The sequence below is a fragment of the Crinia signifera genome, chromosome 3 (assembly GCF_055691185.1).
Source record: "Crinia signifera chromosome 3, ASM5569118v1, whole genome shotgun sequence".
In the NCBI taxonomy this organism is placed as follows: domain Eukaryota; kingdom Metazoa; phylum Chordata; class Amphibia; order Anura; family Myobatrachidae; genus Crinia; species Crinia signifera.
This window is the reverse complement of record NC_139219.1, coordinates 185,744,450-185,764,675: the sequence shown is the minus strand read 5'-3', so window position 1 is coordinate 185,764,675 and position 20,226 is coordinate 185,744,450. Positions and strand designations below refer to the sequence as shown.

At 43.6% G+C, this 20,226-nt stretch overlaps 1 protein-coding gene across 3 annotated transcripts in view; it reads right to left on the bottom strand.

Annotated features, from left to right (window-relative positions):
• Nucleotides 1–16,667: 16,667 nt before the first annotated feature.
• The window catches only part of NT5E (5'-nucleotidase ecto), a 100,694-nt gene continuing 97,135 nt past the window's right edge, over nucleotides 16,668–20,226 (bottom strand). For all 3 annotated transcript variants that reach the window (XM_083177071.1, XM_083177070.1, XM_083177069.1), the window contains 2 exons: nucleotides 17,947–20,027; nucleotides 16,668–16,727 (listed from right to left, as the gene is read on the bottom strand). In XM_083177071.1, coding sequence (XP_083033197.1) covers nucleotides 19,843–20,027 — 185 coding nt within the window. In that variant the 3' untranslated portion in view covers nucleotides 16,668–16,727; nucleotides 17,947–19,842. The remainder of the gene's footprint in view (nucleotides 16,728–17,946; nucleotides 20,028–20,226) is intronic.

Sequence of the window (20,226 nt, the reverse complement as noted above, 5' to 3'; positions counted from 1 at the left end):
TTAAAACCGAAGTAAAACCTAGTATAAGATGTTATTGTATTGCCCCTCCTGCACTATGCAAGAGTCTTTTGCTCTCTAGTGCACATACGCCATCTTTCAATTCTCACATGTAAGATTGCATGAGGAGGAGAGACAAGCAGGGTAGAAAGCAGATTCCTTCCCCTGCACCCACTCTGCCCCCTTTATTTGAATGGTACCCCCTGTGGAGCACAATTATTTTTAGGTGGCATTGACATGCCTCCTGTTTATTATATTGGGGCATGGCTGAGCTCTCTATGTCCCTGACTGCAGGTTAATTGGATTCTGAGAAAAAACATGGGCCCTTGAGTGAATGTGTATGCTCCAATGGTGATACTGATGTGAAAGATTATTAAGAATAGCAACTGACCATCTCCTTAAAAATATTGGGAGAAAGGAATTAGTATGTAAAATTTCTTATTGTCTAAAGAGGGTCCCGTAAAACATGGTGTAATAAGTATATTCATAGAACTTGGGGTCACCTGGAAACCTTGTTCTAGAATCTTGAGAGACAGTTGGTGTATAGAACACCAGATAAGAGGAGGAAGTACTGTACATAACTTATAACAATGGCATTTCTATGCAGTCCTGGTCCACATTCATTATAGCTATAAACTTTCTTTACAAATAAACCTGTCAGCAGCTGAAGAAAAATTGTATTGCTCAGCCCTACTCTAAAACTTTAGACATACTCAATTTTGGATTCGGATAGTGACATTTCCATTGCTCATAAATGTCCAGCGAGGTCAAGACTAGGGTTGCCACCTCTCCAGGATTTCCTGGATTCTCCCTGAATTGGTAGCATCTCTCCAGGACATTTTTGTAGTCTCCCGGATTCTGGGATTCTCCCGGAATCTGGGTGACTTTGAAAGCCTCCACAGCCTCCCAACTGAATATGCACACTTGCGAGTTGCTGCCCGCCCCACAGCTCCCTCTACCTCCAGAAATATTTAAACTGGGCCACGGGAGAAGATAAGACGGAGGAGCACTGTGCAGCCAACAGCTTAGGATGCTGCAGCAGCACTTCCTCCCAAACTGAGCCACAGAGAAGAGATAAGCCTGCTGCTACTGTGTATCAATCCCAGGGGACCTCTGCCGTCTGTGCTGTCAGCTGAGGAAATGGTGAGGGCAGTGTTGAGGGGGGGGGGGGGGGATTTGTGTTCATGGACAGTCAGTGTTTGGGGCAGAAATGCATGTTAGAGAAGTGAGGAGGTGGGGGAGTTTGCTGTGAAGTTGTTGTCACTGGTGTCAGGGTGAGGGGAGGATGTATGAGGTATCTCTGTGTAGGAGTTGTCAGTAGGGGAAATGTGTTATTAAATGTAACAATAGAGACTTCAATACATGTCTGTATTAGATGCCACGCCCACTTTTCTGAAGAGGTCATGCCTGGTTTACAAAGCCATGCCCACTTTTCCAGGAGCGCACGCTCACATGAAGGGGTGTGGGGGGAAATCTCCAGGAATCCAAGATGCCTGAGGTGGCAACCCTAGTCGAGACTGAGGCACTGAGAATTTATTATTCCTAAAGCTGATAGCAATTGTCAGGAAAAAAAGTTAATATTTAGGCAGATATGTTGATAGAATGAGAAGATGGCAATGGAGGAGTTAAACAGACATAGGGCCAGATTCTCTAAGCTTCAAAAGTGATAAAATGGAGAGTGATAAACAGCCAGCCAATCAACTCCTGTCTGACATTTTTCAAACACAGTCTGTGACATGGCAGGTAGGAGCTGATTGGCTGGCTGTTTATCACTCTCCATTTTATCACTTTTGAAGCTAAGAGAATCTGGCCCATAGGGTGAATGACGATAAGGACTGTATGGCATCTGTATGTTGAGTAAATTAAACCCTTTTCCTCCAAGATGGACTGTGTTAAATATCTTCCTTTATTCAAAGAACTTTCTAGGTGCATGTGACTGTGTTTGTCTGACTATATTGCACTAATTGCCTACTCAAGCAGAAGTGGCATTACAGCCGATGGCAGTTTATTTCCATAGCAAATGGTAGACCCATTAGGGAACTAGAAATGACTCTTAAGGTTAAAAATGATATGATTAGGATACTAGGTGGAAGTTAGAAAAACCTGTTTTGATCTGTGTAATTGTGTAGATGTGTGCAATTTCAGCCCATAAAGCAGAGTAAATTATTGCCATTTGGAGAAAGAGAGGAAACAGATACAGAAATAGGTATGGTAGGCTACTTTAGGGTGAGGGAAGTCATTAGTCCGATAGTTTACTAATGCCCACTTGTCATTGCCTTATAGCAGGGGTTCTCAAACTCGGTCCTCAGGTCCACACAGTTCACGGTTTCCAGGTCACCTGGCACATTTTAAAAGATCCACAGGTGGAGCCAGGGCCGGCGCCACCACTAGGCAGGTCTAGGCATTTGCCTAGGGCGCCGGCCACTGGAGGACAGCAGTTCGCCCCTCGCCCCCCGTGCAAAGGGGGTCCATGCCGGCTTCTGACAGAAGCCTGCAGTGGTGTCCTTGCCACGCGGGTACCTCCTGCGGCGCTGAGTATAAAGCTTAAGCTGGTGGTGGTGAGATTCAGCCAATCAGCGTGCGCCGTGCGGCCAGTGTTTTCAAAACAGAAGCGCTTCCCGCGCCGCCGCATAGCGCTATTGATTTCTTATTCACTGAAGGGACCCCCCACCGCCGCCAGCTTTATACTCAGCGCCGCAGGAGGTACCCGCGCGGCAAGGACACCACTGCAGGGCTGGCTCCTGTCAGACGCCAGCCTGGACCCCCCTGCCCGCTCCCTAGACGGCGCAACAGGTACACCGACACCGGGGGGCCCCCACCCCGACTCGCCTGGGGCGCTCCGGTGCCTTGCACCGGCCCTGGGTGGAGCTAATTATTTCACTTGTGATTCTCTGAGGAGACCTGCAAAACATGCACCGTGTGGGGTCATGAGGACTGAGTTTGAGAACTTATAGGAATACACAGTAACTGTGAACACGTTTGTGTGCGCCTGTCACACATAGACAAGGTTTCCATTTGGTGTGATCAGTAAGGCTATGTACACATTAGAACAAAGGGATATGATAAAATATTGTATACAATTTCCCTTGCTCTCCTGGACATGTGATATCTTAAGTACACACTATACGATGTGACATAAGATATCTTCCATCGTATACCTCATACTATGCAAAATGTGCAGAGCATCATCCAATATGTCACCATCAGACAATGGAGCCGAATCAGACCTGTTCATACAGGTCCATATTCGGTCCCGTCCCAGATGGTGGGGGTCTGCCCTTTAGTCTCTCATGCGCAAACCCCCCGAGTGAATGCCTTTGGTGAGTTTTACACTCGCTGGGGCGTTCTCAAAATGATTGACAGACATGGGCCGGTCATTTCACGGCATGCCAACAGAAATGGTGGGAACACTCATTCAAATAACATGACACACATGACATCAGAACCCACAAGAACGGACAAGATAAAAGTAAGTCCAGGCTTGCTTTTGTCTACGAAGCGAGAAGAAATCATTGAATGATGGGTAACCATCGAATGATTCCTCCTCTGTGCAGACACATCTGCTTGCATCGTGTTGCAGGGTAATCGGTCAGTAGGGAGGCATTTTCCTGCTCGCTAGGCAGCGAATATAAGCAGCTTAGCGAGCAGGTCTGAATCAGGCCCCAATATTTCATAAGATGCAGAGGAGTGCGCATCTTATGACAGATCGTGTGCGCACTGGGCAGCCGAGAGGGGGAGGGGGGGCGGGTACTAATTTCCCGGGCCCAGGATTGTTGGAGGGGCCCTGGTCTGACCCCTCCCTTCCCCCTCCGTCCCTCCAAGGTAGCAACAGCAGCACACACTTCTACAGCATGTGCTGTGCTGAGAGTAGGCTCAGCATGTGCATCTCACTGACAGCGTGTGAGCTCATGCTGAGCCTACTGTCAGCACAGCACATGCTGTAGGTGTGTGCTGCTGCTGCTGCTGAGTTTAGAGTTTTTAGAGTTTTCTTTCACCCTCCTCTAAACATTTTGGGGACGTGGCAAAAGCGTGGGAGGTGGCCACACCCCACACTTAGGCCACACCCCCAAAATTTTACCGGGTCCCCGGCATTCCTCTTGGCTGCCCTGTGTGTGCACATCATACAATATTGTGCTGTACAGTATTGCATAACGTGTATGGGCCCTAAGGTACAGTATGAGACACAATGGGGTGTTCTCATAGCTACAGATTGGCGCCTTTACCCAATATATTTAATATTGCAATATAAGTGAAAGCTAAGCAATCAAGATTTAATTGTTTTTTCTATTATCATATTATTATTAACAGTTTCTTATATAGCGCACACATATTCCGCAGCGCTGTACAGAGAATATTTGAACATTCACATCAGTCCCTGCCCCGGTGGAACTTACAATCTAAATTCCCTACCACATGTACATACACACACAGACATTCTAGGGTTAATTTTTGTTGGAAGACAATTAACCTACCACTATATTTTTGGAATGTGGGAGGATACCGGAGTACACAGAGGAAACCCACGCAAGTACAGGGAGAATATACAAACTCCGCACAGTTAGGGCCATGGTGGGAATCAAACCCATGACCTCAGTGCTGTGAGGCAGTAATGTTAACCATTACACCATCCATACTGCCTGTACTACCCGTATCTTATCTTAATGTCCTTCTTCATCCTGACCGGAGTACCCCTTATCCCATCATGGCTAGTGTTTCGGTCATTAGGGCAGTCCAGGAGTGAATGACACAGATTGTGTCGCCATATAATATAAGGATCCTACTCCGATCCTCCCTCTGATCATTCATGTCATGAAGGTGTTGTCCTATGTTACTGATGCCTTATTGGATTTTGTTTCCCTGCAGGCTCGCATCTCGGCCCTGGCAGTGACTGTGGGCCTTATGTCAAGCAGTTTCTTCTTTCCAGGGTCATAGTGCCTGCCACAGCACAATAGCAGGGTCTCAGATTATACTCTATAAACTATTCTTGGTGGACAAACAAATATCTTGTTTACCCCAATCCTTAGAATTTGTTGAACCCATACCCAGGCTTAGACATATTCAAGATGGAGTCTATCAGCTCAGTCATCCTTGCCCTCGAAGCAGACCAATTTTTAGCTTCCATCGATATAAAGGACGCATACCTGCATATCCCCATTTGGAAAGGGCACCACTACCTTCTACCTATGCTTTGCAGTGGGCCCTTATCAGTACCACTTTTAGGCTTTTGTCAACATCACTCCTTACCTGGACAACTTAATACTTAAGGCCCTGTCTTAGGCTCTGTTTCAGTTGCAATACAACTGATGTTGTATACACTCCAATCCCTGGGTTGGTTGATCAATTTTTCCCAAGTCAAGACTTCTACCATCACATATGATGGTGTTCCTAGGGCTCCTCTTTGACACCCGATTTTTCAGTTACATTAGGTGTCAGTGCTCCGATGCAGTTGTTTGGAAAAATTGTAGCTACCATCGAAGCAGTAAAGTTTTCCATGCCCAGACATTAGATTCTGTGTCATTGTTCCCCAACAGACTTAAGGTTGGACACAAATCTTCTCCACCTGTTCGACTGAGTCGCGCCAGTCATGGCTTTACATACCAAACCTGACCAAGGGCTCTCTGTTTTCTATCTGGATTTGGAATGCGGTAAACACGGATGCCAGCCTCACAGGTTGTTGTGCTTAAAAGGTAGGCGGTCTAAGCTAGAAGTAATGCTACCAATCAACATCCTCAAACTTCGGCAATTCACAATGCATTGAACCATATTCAGGACCTTCTTCAGTGACACCCTGTTCGCATACAGTTGGACAATGCGACAGCCATTGCTTAAGTAAACAAGCAAGGCGGGACTTTCAGTTGGAGAGCCATGAGAGATGTAGCCCACATTCTCTGTTGGGTGGAGATTTGGGCACCAGTGAAAAAGACAGTCTTCATTCCCAGGCTGGACGATTGGAAAGCAGACTTTCTCAGTCGTCACCCGGTCTATCCCGGGGAATGGGAGCTCAATTAGGAAATCTTTCTGTCTCTGGTGTTCAGATGGACTTGGCCCGACATACTGTAGGCCCAATGGCTTCTCGATTCAACAAAAAGCTTCCCTGGTAATGAGCTCATGCCAAAGATCCTCAGGCAGGTTTTGTGGACATCATGATGGCCCCTTGGCAGTTTCCACCACTGCCCACGATCCCACAAATGCTTCAGGGGTACAGAGGGAAGCTCTTCCAGTCATTCTAATTGCTCCATATTGGCCACAAGGACACTTGTATGCTCATATTCAGGACAGATATCTTTCTTCAAAGACCATGTTGTCACCATGATTTGCCTCGTCTGGCTTTGACAGCCTGGTACTTGACACCAGAAGCTTAAGGTTAAAAGGATTGTTCTGTTGTATTGAGGACTAAAGTTTGATAAATACTGGTTTAAAATATAGTTTTCAGCAGGAGTAAGTATGGGATGCGGTTAACATCCCAGTGGACGTGATGCCAGCAGTAATACCAAAACCAGCCTTCTGACGTGCAGCCAGAAAGGCAGGTAAGTATACTTACCAGATACCGGTTGGGATTCCCTCTAATAGGATGCATACCATCCGCCGGTCATACCTATGTATTCCATAAGTATGCCAGTGGACAGATTAAACACTAAGGGCCTCCTGTGTCACTCTGTTGGTTGCTGTTTTACTCCTGAGACATAGATTTGGGATTGAATTGTACACATTTTGGGTCTTTGGGTGAATAGTTGCCTCCACTGAAGGTTTCTGTAACAAATACGGCACCACTATATTTCCTAATAGTGCAGAATGTAGGTTGTGGCTTAATAAATTTGCTGACATTGAGCCAATTATAAACTTTGACAACATTCAGTAAAGGTTACCAATAATGACTTGTTTAAAATTCATGTCTAATATTTAATCTTTTTACCTTTTTGCAGCTAATGGATAATGTATCGGTTGTCATATTCTCTGTATGTATAGTTTCACATGCCGACAGTTATACAAAAAGGATTAAAGTAAAATAGCATTTCTTTTTGTTCTACTGTCATCAGTAATATGTGGAGAGAGCAAAAGCAGATGGTGACAAGCAGCTCTGACTATATAAGGTAAGCTGTGTGTTTTACATTCATCCCGCTATGTAATGATCATTTCAGTGGTGCCTGCCTGAATTATTTTTGTTATATAATCTTTTTTGTATGAAAATATTTATAGTAGCTTCCATAATCTGTCCATACATGATAACATATTCAATATTTATTATTAGGGACCAAGAATAGATCACAATAAAATAATGAGAGCGAGAATATGCATAATTATCAACAATGATACAAAAAGTCAAACCGCATATAAAAACAAATACAGTATAGCCAGGCAATGTATTCAGCAGGAAGCAAAGGATATAGTTTCCTGCCCAGAAAACATTCTAAATTGTACATCGGAAAATCTACAAACCAATTAGGATAAAAAAAACAAGTGCATACAAGAGATTACTCAGGGCAGCTAATCCCTCTGGACACTGAGAATTCAAAGCTTAAATTTTAGAGTTGAGAGTTGTGAAGGAAATTGTATGGTCAATCTGTAACGCTGTAGTATTCAGGGGAATCGGGTAGCGAGTGAAAAGCCCCATACACACTACACGAGATAGTAAAAGAAGGGTCCTCCTGAGCGACATCTTTTACTATCATCTAGTGTGTACATTCAATATCGCTAACAATGCGTGCTCCCATGCATAGTTAATTTTCCCCCCTTAACCATAACCATGCTGCAACATGGTTCCTGCCCACCTCCCCCACACGCAGCATGGCCCACTCCGGCATTGGCAAATATGTATGCACTTGCCAATGCCGCCATCCTACCAGTGTGCACACTAGAAGATATGAAGATATTGTTATTGTAAATATCATGGAATTTATCACCTAGTGTGTACGCACCTTTAGAGATCTTAGAGACAGTGGAGGATGGCATTGAAAGGTAGAAGAGAAGCAGTACTGAGAATCAGAAAAGAAGCTAAGGTTCATACGAAGAAATTGATGAATGACATTAAAAAGTAGCATTTTGGGAAAAGAAAGGGACACACAAAGGATTTACAACACACATATTCGAACATCATACCACTGATAGAAAATTCCTAATGTGATTTATGTGCGCATTGTCATTCTTGTACTTCCCCTGTATCTAAAAGGCACATGGTGCAGCTTGGTCATACCAGTAAATGCACTCGCAAGCTACTACATTGCAGTTACCCAACACATACAGCTATTTGCTCTTGCATAAGTGCTAGTAATCGAGCTACATGAAGCTACAGCAGTTGTGAAATCTATAGCAGCTAAACAGATCTAATCTACGTAGTGTGCAGCCACAGTGGCGTAAGTTTGTCGCAGTTGCCTGGAGGCAAGATAATAATTAGTGCCCCTCCAAACACACACACCATCTTATATGTATTTATGTTATGGATATTATGTTTACAATAAAGAGAATGTGACATTTTAGGTCCTGCTAGGAGGAGGAGTTGGCCACCGAAGCGATATCAATGGCTTTCAATTAACTTATTCAAACTCACAGGGGAGGAGAGGTGCCCCCTTGGGAGCAGGAGCCCGGTGGCAGAACTCCATTGCCTCCCAGAGTTCTGACTCTGTGCAGCCACACCTCCAGGAGGTCATTGTAATTGACTCGGTAAACTGCGAAGCTCGCAGCTTACTGAGTCCTTGTGACGCCATCCCGGTGGATAACCGCCTCCTGCTGCCGTTTCCCCTGGCATGTGCCTGCAGCAGGAGAAATTTAATGGTCGATGACCACCGAATGATTTCCCTGCCTTTGCAAATATGTTAGTCTCAACTGACTAATATTCGAGACCACCAGGACAAAGACGGGCGGCTGATGTCATATGATATCAGCTGCCCACCCTCTACAGGCCTCTGCTTGCTCACATACCCATGGGAATGCCCAGTGTTTTCATGGTGATGCCAATAAAACACTGGGCATTACCAGGTCCCAGCCCTTTCACCGACCCCATCCCTCTCTCCCAGCTGCAAACGACCCGGCGACAGTTTAAATTGCCAAGGCCATTCGCAGTCGGGGATTGCACATGCACAGAAATGTGCAAACCCCAACCATTGTGGCAGGGGTCAAATTCAATTCACTACGTGTGAACCAGAAATGGATCCCCAGTCCCCTGTATCACACACACTACATACAATAGACATACGCCACAAGAGAAAATTCCCGCACCAGTACCATATATCACTTAGATATGATCCCTCTCCCCTATTAATCTCAGAATTTTGAGAAAATGTTCTTCCATATTATTTATCTGGGAGGTGCTACCCACTACTTGTTCACAGACCTATAACACCCGCAAAGAAAAAAGCAAGTATCCTTTAGGGTGCACTGAGGATCAGATGATCATTTAAAAATTAACTTTTCTTATTATTTCTTAAAATTTGTCTCTCGTTATTATAACTAAGAGCCAAAAAATACCTTGTCTAGTGAAATATTAAAATGATAGATAAGTGAATAAAGAATAGAAACATTATTGTGTAATAATAATAAAAAAGGAGAGAAGGACAGATGTGTGTTACTAGCTTACTTTATTCTCTAATATTGTTTAGTACAATATCTTATGTTATAGAGCAGCTGTTGTTCAAAGGGATTCTCGAGCTCAATTATATAAGAGTTATAAAGGTTGCAGTTCTCTGTGGCTTCCAATACAAATATAACAGTATCTAAATCACCAAACTGTTGCAATATTTTATCAGCCACTTCTGCAACCTGTTGAAATGCTTACAAGTGTGTTCACAGTTTTATGCACTTTTATAAGATATCGCATGAGAGGTCTTGCTCGTCTTTACGTCCGGCAGGCTATATGATAAAAGTTTTATGGGTATCCATAGCTAAGCAATAAGTCTGCCTGGACTTTTTGGATGTCAGTAGTTCATTAATACAGTAGCACGCTAGATTGCATACAGGGATGTCACTGTGTGTATCAATTTAATATCAGGGTGTGCCCACTCTTAAATTTGCAGTGATCTTTATAAACGTAGTGTCTCAGTAAATGAGCGGTATAACCGCCGGACTTCATACAGAACACCCTCAGGCGGGGCATTTTTCCAATCCCGGGATTCGGGTTTGAAAAATGCTCAATCCCGGGATTGGCTTCCCTAATGAAAAAATGCCCCTGCCTATTTACAGTACTTACAATTGCGTGGGTGGGCAGGCGAGCGTGCAGATATGTGCAGGGGCCAGGAGCTGGGTGGGCGAGCGTGCAGGGATGTCCGGGGGCCGTGTTGCTGGGTGGGCGGGCGTGCTGGTATGTCCGAGAGCCGGGTTGCTAGGCGGGCGGGTGTGCTGATACTGTGAGGAGCCCTCCTGGGCAGCGTGACATCTGACCTCGTCACGCTGCACAGTACAGCACTGGCGGGTATAGGAGAAGCAGGGCAGTGTCTGAGCTAGTGCTCAGATGCTGCCCGGCATTAGACTGCGCATGCGCAGTCTAATCCCAAAATCCCAATCCCGGGATTTAAATCTCGGCATTTTGGGAGCCAAATCCCAAGACCCCGATCCTGGGATTGGCCACCCTACTTAGGCGTATATATATATATATATATATACTTCCCCCTGCTGTATTCTCAATGTGGGGTTTATTGATGAGGTGAGAGTAGTCTCAGTGTATTCTTCATGTGTTACAGGGATGAAACATGAGTTATCAAGCTGGGGGTGGGGTAATACATTCAGCCGCAACTGGTGCCCACTTCTCCACATTATTCAGGAGAAGCGAGACCTGTTATTTTAAAAACGTTAGGGGCAGATCTGCCCCACTGTACTTGAGGGTGGGATGTACTAAAGGGAAAATGTGGTAAAATGGGGGTTTTACCGCATTTTCCTATTTACCATTACCCGTCCGCCCCATTTTCGCCTGGCAGGGTATCACCACCCAGAGGGTGGCGATACCCTATAGAAGCCTATGGGCTTCTATCGCTGCCCGCGCGCCCCCCCTCCCGTCCTCCTTTGATCTCCTCCACTGCCAGCCGCCGGGATGTGACGAAGACCCCCGCAGACCACATCACAGGTATCGTGGGGGTCTCCGTCACCGCAACCCGATGCTAGCCGCATGTTAGTACATATGCGGCAGCATCGCGGCGGCTGGCAGGTGAAGGGCGGCGATGTATATTAATACATCCCACCCTAAGTAACAAGTACTATAAAGTGCTCATCATTTTGTTAGAGCCGCTGATGATTTTACACTTAAAATGACATCAGTCATAGCAACTTCATGTACTTCCATTTACTTTATACGGAGTACTGTCAGACGCATCTGAGAAACCAGGCATCCTTAGCCGGGCATGCAGCAGAATTGCCTGTGGGTTATGGAGATCTACATAAAATGTCTGGCTTGTTTTGAGGTTGCTCATGTTGTCAAGATACCTATTGCTGCATGTTGGCAGGGCTGCTTCTACTTTTATATACCTTGGGCCTGTACAGAAAGTATAGCTTGTCTTGCACACACAGGCTCATGGCCTATTATCTTTGCATCTGCCATTCAGTCTTAATAGCAAATGTATGAGCCTTCTGTAGCATTAGGCCAGTTTTACACAGAAGCTACTCAGATGCAAAGGGAAGTAGCTTTCTCTGTTCTTTACATCTGCCATATTTCCAAATTCACCAGAGGCTCCCTCTGGGTAGCACAGTATCATTAGGTGGATTCGTAATTTCCTGTCCTCACTGGCAAAGCTTACAACATTCTAGGAAGTAAAAGTCCTTTAATGCTCTAAGATCAGTAGCATCTTTCATATGCTAAAGGAAGTGTGTAATACATTAGGTGTACGGCAGACGTGTAAATGTTATTTATCCTTCCCCTCTTCTTTTTTTTCTATATATTGTATAATATATTATATATATAGTTTTGTAGATGTCAAATGAACTGTTCATTGACAAAAACAATGTGCAAGGCACTTGGATATTGAGAGTACTTAACTGTTCATCGGTTTATGTAGTGAGCATTAATTATAGTCAGCAATGGGAATGTAGAATATAGGTGATTCTTGTGTTTGGTTATAGCAGGCTAGATGGGCCAAGCGGTTATCAGTGGTATAAATTCGTCCCAGTTGCCCGGAGGCAAGATAAATATTGCCCCCCCCCCCCCCCAAAAAAAAACCACACGCACCAACTTTACATAAATATACTGTATGTGTACATGTGTATGCAAATGTGATGTATCTATGGTCCTGCTAGGAAGTGGAGTCAGTCACAGAAGCAATATGGACGGCTTTCAATTAACTGTTTCAAACTCACAGGGGAGGAGAGGTGCCCCCTTGGGTACAGGAGCCCGGCGGCAGATGACTCCATTGCCTTCCAGAGTTACGCCTCAGGGGGTTATTAACCACTGTAGTGCATCTCCTCTATGAAAGCAGCAAAATCCTTCTGCTCTTCTTACATTTACAAGTAAGATTCTCAATGGTTGTATTGACATGAAAGCAAGGTTTAGTGAAGGTCAACTATATATATGTAGTGTCACAGGAGAAAGTATTACATTTCCTGCTCTCATTACAAAATATTACAAATTGTCTGGATCAATGGTCACAGTGGATAAGATTCAGCCATTCCATAAGGACCAAGTATCCTCATTATCTAATCCCTGGTATTGTACCTGAAAGAGGACCATGAACACTGATAACAGTTAAGGTCATATTTCATAATGTACTCAGTAATGATCCCATTCATTATTATGGTTTGTTTTCAGGCAGATTTAAGGCTCGCATGCACCTGAAATTTATATATATATATATATATATATATATATATATATATATATATATATATATAGATATATAGATCAGTCCAATGAAAAGAGGCACACAGACGTTTTTGCAATAGAAGAAAACTCTAATTAGGCATAATCGAGCGCTTTCGGGGAAATGTACCCCGTCCTCAGGATACCTGCCACAAAGTATGTTGGCTGTTTTGCATACTTTGTGGCAGGTATCCTGAGGACGGGGTACATTTCCCCGAAAGCGCTCGATTATGCCTAATTAGAGTTTTCCTCTATTGCAAAAACGTCTGTGTGCCTCTTTTCATTGGACTGATATTGGATTATTTTTTGAGTGCACCAGACTGGATTTCCAGTTTATTGGGAGTGCCGGCATAAAAGAATATATATATATATATATATATATATATATATATATATATATATATATATATATATATATATATATATATAGCATTCCTTTTATGCCGGCACTCCAATTATTTCCACAACTTGATCGGTGCACTCCACAACACATATGCAGGACTCCAATAATGAGAGGCACACAATCCAATCTTGTCACATCAAGTGTATTCAGGCAGCTTCACATCAAGCGCTTTCGGGGGATGCAACCCCCGTCATCAGGATGACAGCCCCAACAAACAAAAAAGTGTAATCAATCCTCCCCCTCCCCAAACACAAATAAATAGAGACACTAATTACTCACCTGTCCAAGCGCGCGAACCTCAGAGCTGCACGATCTCCAGACGGACGCACAGTCACTCACTTCCTGTGAGCGCGTCATGAACTGTGTCTGGAACGCATCTCCTGCGCTCCAGACTCATACTTCCGCGTTCCAACAGGTTGGAGGCGCGGCATCCTCCGCAAGAACAGGCTGCTTCTTCTGTTACCGCAGCCAGGACAGGGAGCACTAAAACGACAGAACACCAGCATAATTAAGACAGTGAACCCACAACCACAACCCCAGCCAATAATACATTAATGCATATACATACAATATATGCATAAAAAATACACAAAAAATACAAAAAAAGAAAAAGAAAAGTACAATGCATACTGCCGGCTGCAATCCATAGAGCCCTAACATAACACAGTGAAATCCTCCACTGTGAATGGCCGTAAACTGACTATGTCAATGTACATACAAAAGTAGCAATATTCAATAGAGAATTAAACCATCATTATAGGGTCAGATTAAGTAAGACTATTCCAATTAATCTTATCGTTGAGGCCACCTGGTTTGGTGGTCCCCAACCTCAGAATCCGGGGGGTGAGGAGGGGTTCCTGGACCTGATGCGGGACATTAATTCGAGGAGTGTTTATATCAAATTTACTTTTGAATACAGTGAGTGTAAGGCCAATTTCCTTGATGTGACTGTAGAGATCAAGGAAGGAACTATTTGTACCAGCAGATTTTCAAAAAGTACCGATAGAAACACCCTCTTACGGGCCACAAGCCACCATCCCCCTTCCCTGAAGAAGGGGTTGCCCCTGTCACAAATGTTGAGAGTGGCGCGATTGACTAGCGACAGGGAGAAACTTTCTACTGAATTAGACCAGATGGTCGATAGGTTTTTGGTAAGAGGGTACGATAGAAATCTGCTTCTGACACAAAAACAACAGGTGTTAGACATGGATCCAGACCTTCTGTGGAGTCCTAAACAGAAACAGAAGGAAAAATTGAGTGGGTCCATGAATTTTCTGTGTCCAGTCCTATTGTTCGCAGGGCATCTTGAGCACTATGGCCCATCATTCGGATGGACACGGAACTACCTGGCCTCAAGGAACACAGACCACTCCTAGCGTACACCAGGGGTAGGAACCTGAGGGACCGTTTGGTCCATGCCGATATCTCGGGTTTCTCTGAAACAATACCGCCTAATGTTTACTTTAAACCCCCGGGGTGTTACAGCTGTGGTACTTGCATAACTTGCAAGTACATTATCAAATGTAAAGATTTTACACATCCCCATTGCAACAAGAAATATGACATTAGATCTGTCCTCACTTGCTCTTCTACACACGTAGTGTATGCAATCATTTGCCCATGCGGCCTTTGGTATGTAGGGCAAACTACACGCAAGTTTAAAGAAAGAATGGCGGCTCACAGGTCATCTATTGACCTGAGTCTGAAAGGAAAAGATGTGGACCAACCGGTCCCACGTCATTTTAAACAAATGGGGCATCCACTTTCATCCCTTAAATATTTTATCATGGACCAGGTCCCACAAAATATTAGGGGTGGGGATAGGGCAAAAAAATTGCTTATTAGGGAGACCCAATGGATTCTGAGGTTGGGGACCACCAAACCAGGTGGCCTCAACGATAAGATTAATTGGAATAGTCTTACTTAATCTGACCCTATAATGATGGTTTAATTCTCTATTGAATATTGCTACTTTTGTATGTACATTGACATAGTCAGTTTACGGCCATTCACAGTGGAGGATTTCACTGTGTTATGTTAGGGCTCTATGGTTTGCAGCCGGCAGTATGCATTGTACTTTTCTTTTTCTTTTTTTGTATTTTTTGTGTATTTTTTATGCATATATTGTATGTATATGCATTAATGTATTATTGGCTGGGGTTGTGGTTGTGGGTTCACTGTCTTAATTATGCTGGTGTTCTGTCGTGTTAGTGCTCCCTGTCCTGGCTGCGGTAACAGAAGAAGCAGCCTGTTCTTGCGGAGGATGCCGCGCCTCCAACCTGTTGGAACGCGGAAGTACGAGTCTGGAGCGCAGGAGATGCGTTCCAGACACAGTTCATGACACGCTCACAGGAAGTGAGTGACTGTGCGTCCGTCTGGAGATCGTGCAGCTCTGAGGTCCGCGCGCTTGGACAGGTGAGTAATTAGTGTCTCTATTTATTTGTGTTTGGGGAGGGGGAGGATTGATTACACTTTTTTGTTTGTTAGGGCTGTCATCCTGATGACGGGGGTTGCATCCCCCGAAAGCGCTTGATGTGAAGCTGCCTGAATACACTTGATGTGACAAGATTGGATTGTGTGCCTCTCATTATTGGAGTCCTATATATATATATATATATATATATATATATATATATATATATATATATATATATATATATATATATATATATATATATAATTAGCGGCTATGCCAGCATCTGGCTAGCTTAAAATAGAATAAAAGTTTGTGGAATAAGCAGTAGGATACTTGAAGACACAGATGTGCACTCAATGATGCAGTATTTTGCAGAATGAATGGCAAATATAAGCCTGCATGTATGAGTTTTTAGCCTAAAGCACAGTTTTACAATGACTAACTATTAGCAAACAAAATTGTTAATCTTGGCAGGATCTCATTCTACAAGGCCAGTAACTCAATAATGTGATGTAATCCTTGGCACATTGGAACAGTAGGAAATAAAGCAGTGTTCTGTAGATGGGAATGGGTGGGATAGGCAGAGAGGAAATACAGTATACACTTTGGGCTTAAGATAAGTTAACCAACTTTATGCAAAACAATATTTTGCATCCATACAACTCTATATATTGCCAATGAAGTAAAGCACATGACATATGCATTCAGTAACGCTAAGCAGAGACATCCATATTGGATGTTACCTGACTTTAGGTTTATATTATGTGACAATGAGCAAGCTTATGATGTGTAAACCCGAGACGATTTGGACCAGGAACCGTGCTGCACAGTATAGTTCTACTTTTGATGCTGTGGAGCCGCACATTGAGATCAGGTGCTGCAAAATATGGTGTGATTTGCACTAACACGGTGCGATGTGGGCTATCGATTTTGACCATATAGTCAAAATCGATAGCCCACATCGCACCGTGTGTGGATAGCTTAAGATACAGGAGACAAACATGATACAAAATTATTCTAGAATGTCTTTTTTTATTTATTTTTTTATATAATTTTTATTGAAGCAATAAAATTTGACACTGCGTTAGAATGTCTTATTCTTGTGCATACATTTTAAAATCATGACATCTCCAAATAACCTGTACACAGTGGCGTAACTTGTGTAAGGCAGCCCCCGCCACTGCTTGGAGGAGCGGGGGCTGCGTGGGCGCCAGAAGCCTCTCACTCTAACCTGCAGAGCTGAGGTAAGGTCCGTCCTGTCTCACTCCGTCTCTCTCCCTCCCTTCCTCCCAGCAGCAGCAGCATTGCAGGCAGGAAGTTCGTCTGTGTACACAGTACACACAACCTCCGTCCGCGCAGGCTAGGCAGCTAAGGAATCGTCCCTCTCCCTGCTTTCTGTTCTTGACTGTCCTGCTCCAGCGGCTGCCTTCTATTCCCCTGCACTCTGCACTCTGGTTACAGAGCCCTCCCCTTCTACAGGCTTCAGCACAGGAGCTGAACACAACAATAAGGTTAACTCTTTCAAAACCTGGTTTTCTACAGTGGTATGCAAAGCATTCAGTGTCTGTGTCATCACATGTCAGCATATTTGTGTCAGTGTCTGGGTGTCTGTATTATGTCTCTAGATATCAGCGTCTGTCAGCATCAGTGTCTCTATGTGCAGTCCGTGTGTCAGCGTATCCCTGTGTATAGGCGTCTTTCAGTGTCCATGTGTCAACATATGTGTCTGTGTCGGCGTCCATGTATCAACTTGTCAGCGCCCGTGTTTTAGGATCTGTCCATTTGTCAGTATCTGTCTGTTTGTCGCCGTCTGCGTGTCCATGCGTTAGCGTCTGTATGAGGGGCTGGGGGCATGCCAGAAGCTCACAGAGCGCTTAGCATGCCTCCATAGTGATGAAAACGGGAGGCATGGCTTGTGGGAGCATTATTCCCAATAAGCCTTTCCCCCTCTCAGTGAGGTCACACCCTTTTTCTGGCGGCAGTGCGACTTCGTCGACAGCGGACATCTCGCCCGAGTTCAGTGCAGTGCAAGATGTCCGCTGAATTCTGACATTTTTTTTAAAGGGGAATTAGCTTACAAGGCAAAACCATGCCAAACCATGCCTAGTAAGTTAATTCCCCTTTAAAAAACATCAGAATTCAGCGGATATCTCGCACTGCACTGAACTCGGGCGGCATGAAATTCAGGCCATAGTGTAAGGTGCATTTAGATTTGTGGAGTATAAGTTTAATGACGGCATGTGGCATATAGTGCAAGGGGCATTATGATGTGTGACGTAATGTTTAAGGGGCATGGGGGGGGGGGGCGCCAGAAACTTTTTTGGCTGGGGGGAGCAAAATTTCTAGTTACGCCACTGCCTGTACAGATACCAGCACAGCTTTATTCCAGTTCATGGTTCTTTGGTACAAACACATGAGGTATATACAAAGTGTGGACGAATATAGAGAAAACATCCAAAACACTGTAGTAGACAGACGTACAAATCAACAATTACCAGCTTCTAAAATGCTGGACTTCTATTTCCAATTATGATTATCATCATATCCAATGCTATATAAATGTACTAATAAAAATTATATTTCTGTTTATTCAACAATCCGGGAATATTCAAATGTGATTGTACAGCGTGAACTATATATTTATTTTGAATTGCATGCTCCTGCAGGTCATTAGCTATGTCCTCTGTACATACAGCTCAATCTGATATAGTCAATGACAGCTACACTCCTGGATGTGACCACTGACTTTATTCTTTGCAAAATAGCTCATTGTGTACACACAATGGACCCAATTCAGACCTAATCACATGACTGCGAATTAACAATGCCCCCCTTGTGAAGTGCTCGCTGTGCGTATGAATGGTTATGGCTACACATACATTGGCTGTTGTGCGAATATGTCCAAACCCTGACTGGCTCACCATCAAATGATTTTTACACTGGCCCATGTGGCCCTGGACTTACTTAACAGTGCAATGCAAAAAGGCATTAGACAAACCATCCCCTAAAATGCTCTGGCACGCCTAGCGGTTTCCCAGACACTCCAGCAGTTTCTTCAGCACGCCAGCATTTTTCTTAGCACTGCCACTAAACAGCTGGTTTCTACTCCCAGACGCCAGCTTCCTGTCAATCACTCTGTGAACAGGCATGCGTGTAGAAATAGTTGCAGGATTCCATTGCAGGACGGCCTCGCGCATGTGTAATATGGGCCATGCGCAGTGTATTGTTAATCGGCCATGTGCAGATTCGCAGCTGTGCGATTGGCTCTGAATCTGGTCCAATATAGCTTGTCCGGGAGTTCAAGGGAAATCATAGAGGACATTGCATTGTTTACATTTCTAGTGTGTACCAAGCTTAAATTAGGTACAAGCAAATGCATCTGACTAGCAATTAACCCACATTATAACAATCCTAAAATCACCATATGATGAGGGTACTACAGTAGTATAATTGAAAACAATATGTGTGTAAACAAAAATAAAGCTACATTGTCTCTATTGTCAGTGATAAAAAAAACAGGGTACTTATGTAATATCTGGACTCCCGTTTTTCTTATGAGACCGCGTCCCCTCGCGGGGCTCGCTGCGCTCACCACGCTTCGGGCACGGTGGCTCGCTGCGCTCGCCACACTATATAAAATCAACTCCATGCGTAGTTGGATAGTAGGGGTATGAAAAAATGGGGTGCATTTAACATGGGAGCCCAGATAATACATAAGTACCAAAAACAGTTTTAACAACTAAAATATCTAAACAAATATATATTAAAAAAAATTGAACAGTGAAGTAAACAGACTTCTATACAATAGTGCAGTAGCAGACATGTTTCCGTGTAATAATGATAGTTACACTGTAAGTCTATACTATAAGGGTTCCCTAAGTGCCAGTCCTGTAAACTTCATCTTCTTGATTGATGAATACATGTAGAAAAGTCGTGAAAGATATCAAAATACAGTACAGCAAACTGTTCAATGTCTCACAAAGCGGTTTATGTTGGAATTCTTTGAATATTATTGGAATGTATACTTTCCAAAATGTTGAAAAGGTTTATTTTTATTTTATGTACAGTACTGTTTCTAGAATAGGTCACATTTATAAAGGTGCATAGATAAAAGATTCCAAAATATAGTTCAGAATGTATATGGCAGTAATGAAGACTTTTGGGAGTCTGTAAGTCACTTATGAGAAGTAAAAGTGACTATTGAATCCTTATAAAAGTTACAACTAGCATGTTTTAGGTCACTGAGAACAATGATCAGAATAGTGAATGTACCAACACAATAAGAGTTGTAATCCACACCAAGGGAGTGTGCATAAAGATGAAACTGGATGATGAACTTCTAGAGTCCTCATTGGAAAACTGTACCCTCCCTTCCAGAGCAGGGTGAACCCTTAACATTTTCTTTATGTAATTTCCTACAACAGACACATCAAGATCACCTAGGGAACAAAACAAACATAATACATTTACTTCCATTATTGTTCAAGGCCAACAGTAGGATGACAAAAATGGGACTTTTACAATGTGTGTAAGAATTGATACAAATACAGAACTTCAGAAGCAATAATTATTTTTGTATATTTGGATGTATGTGTAGGGCTGCCTATGCCTCTATACATATTGTACACAGCAGACAGT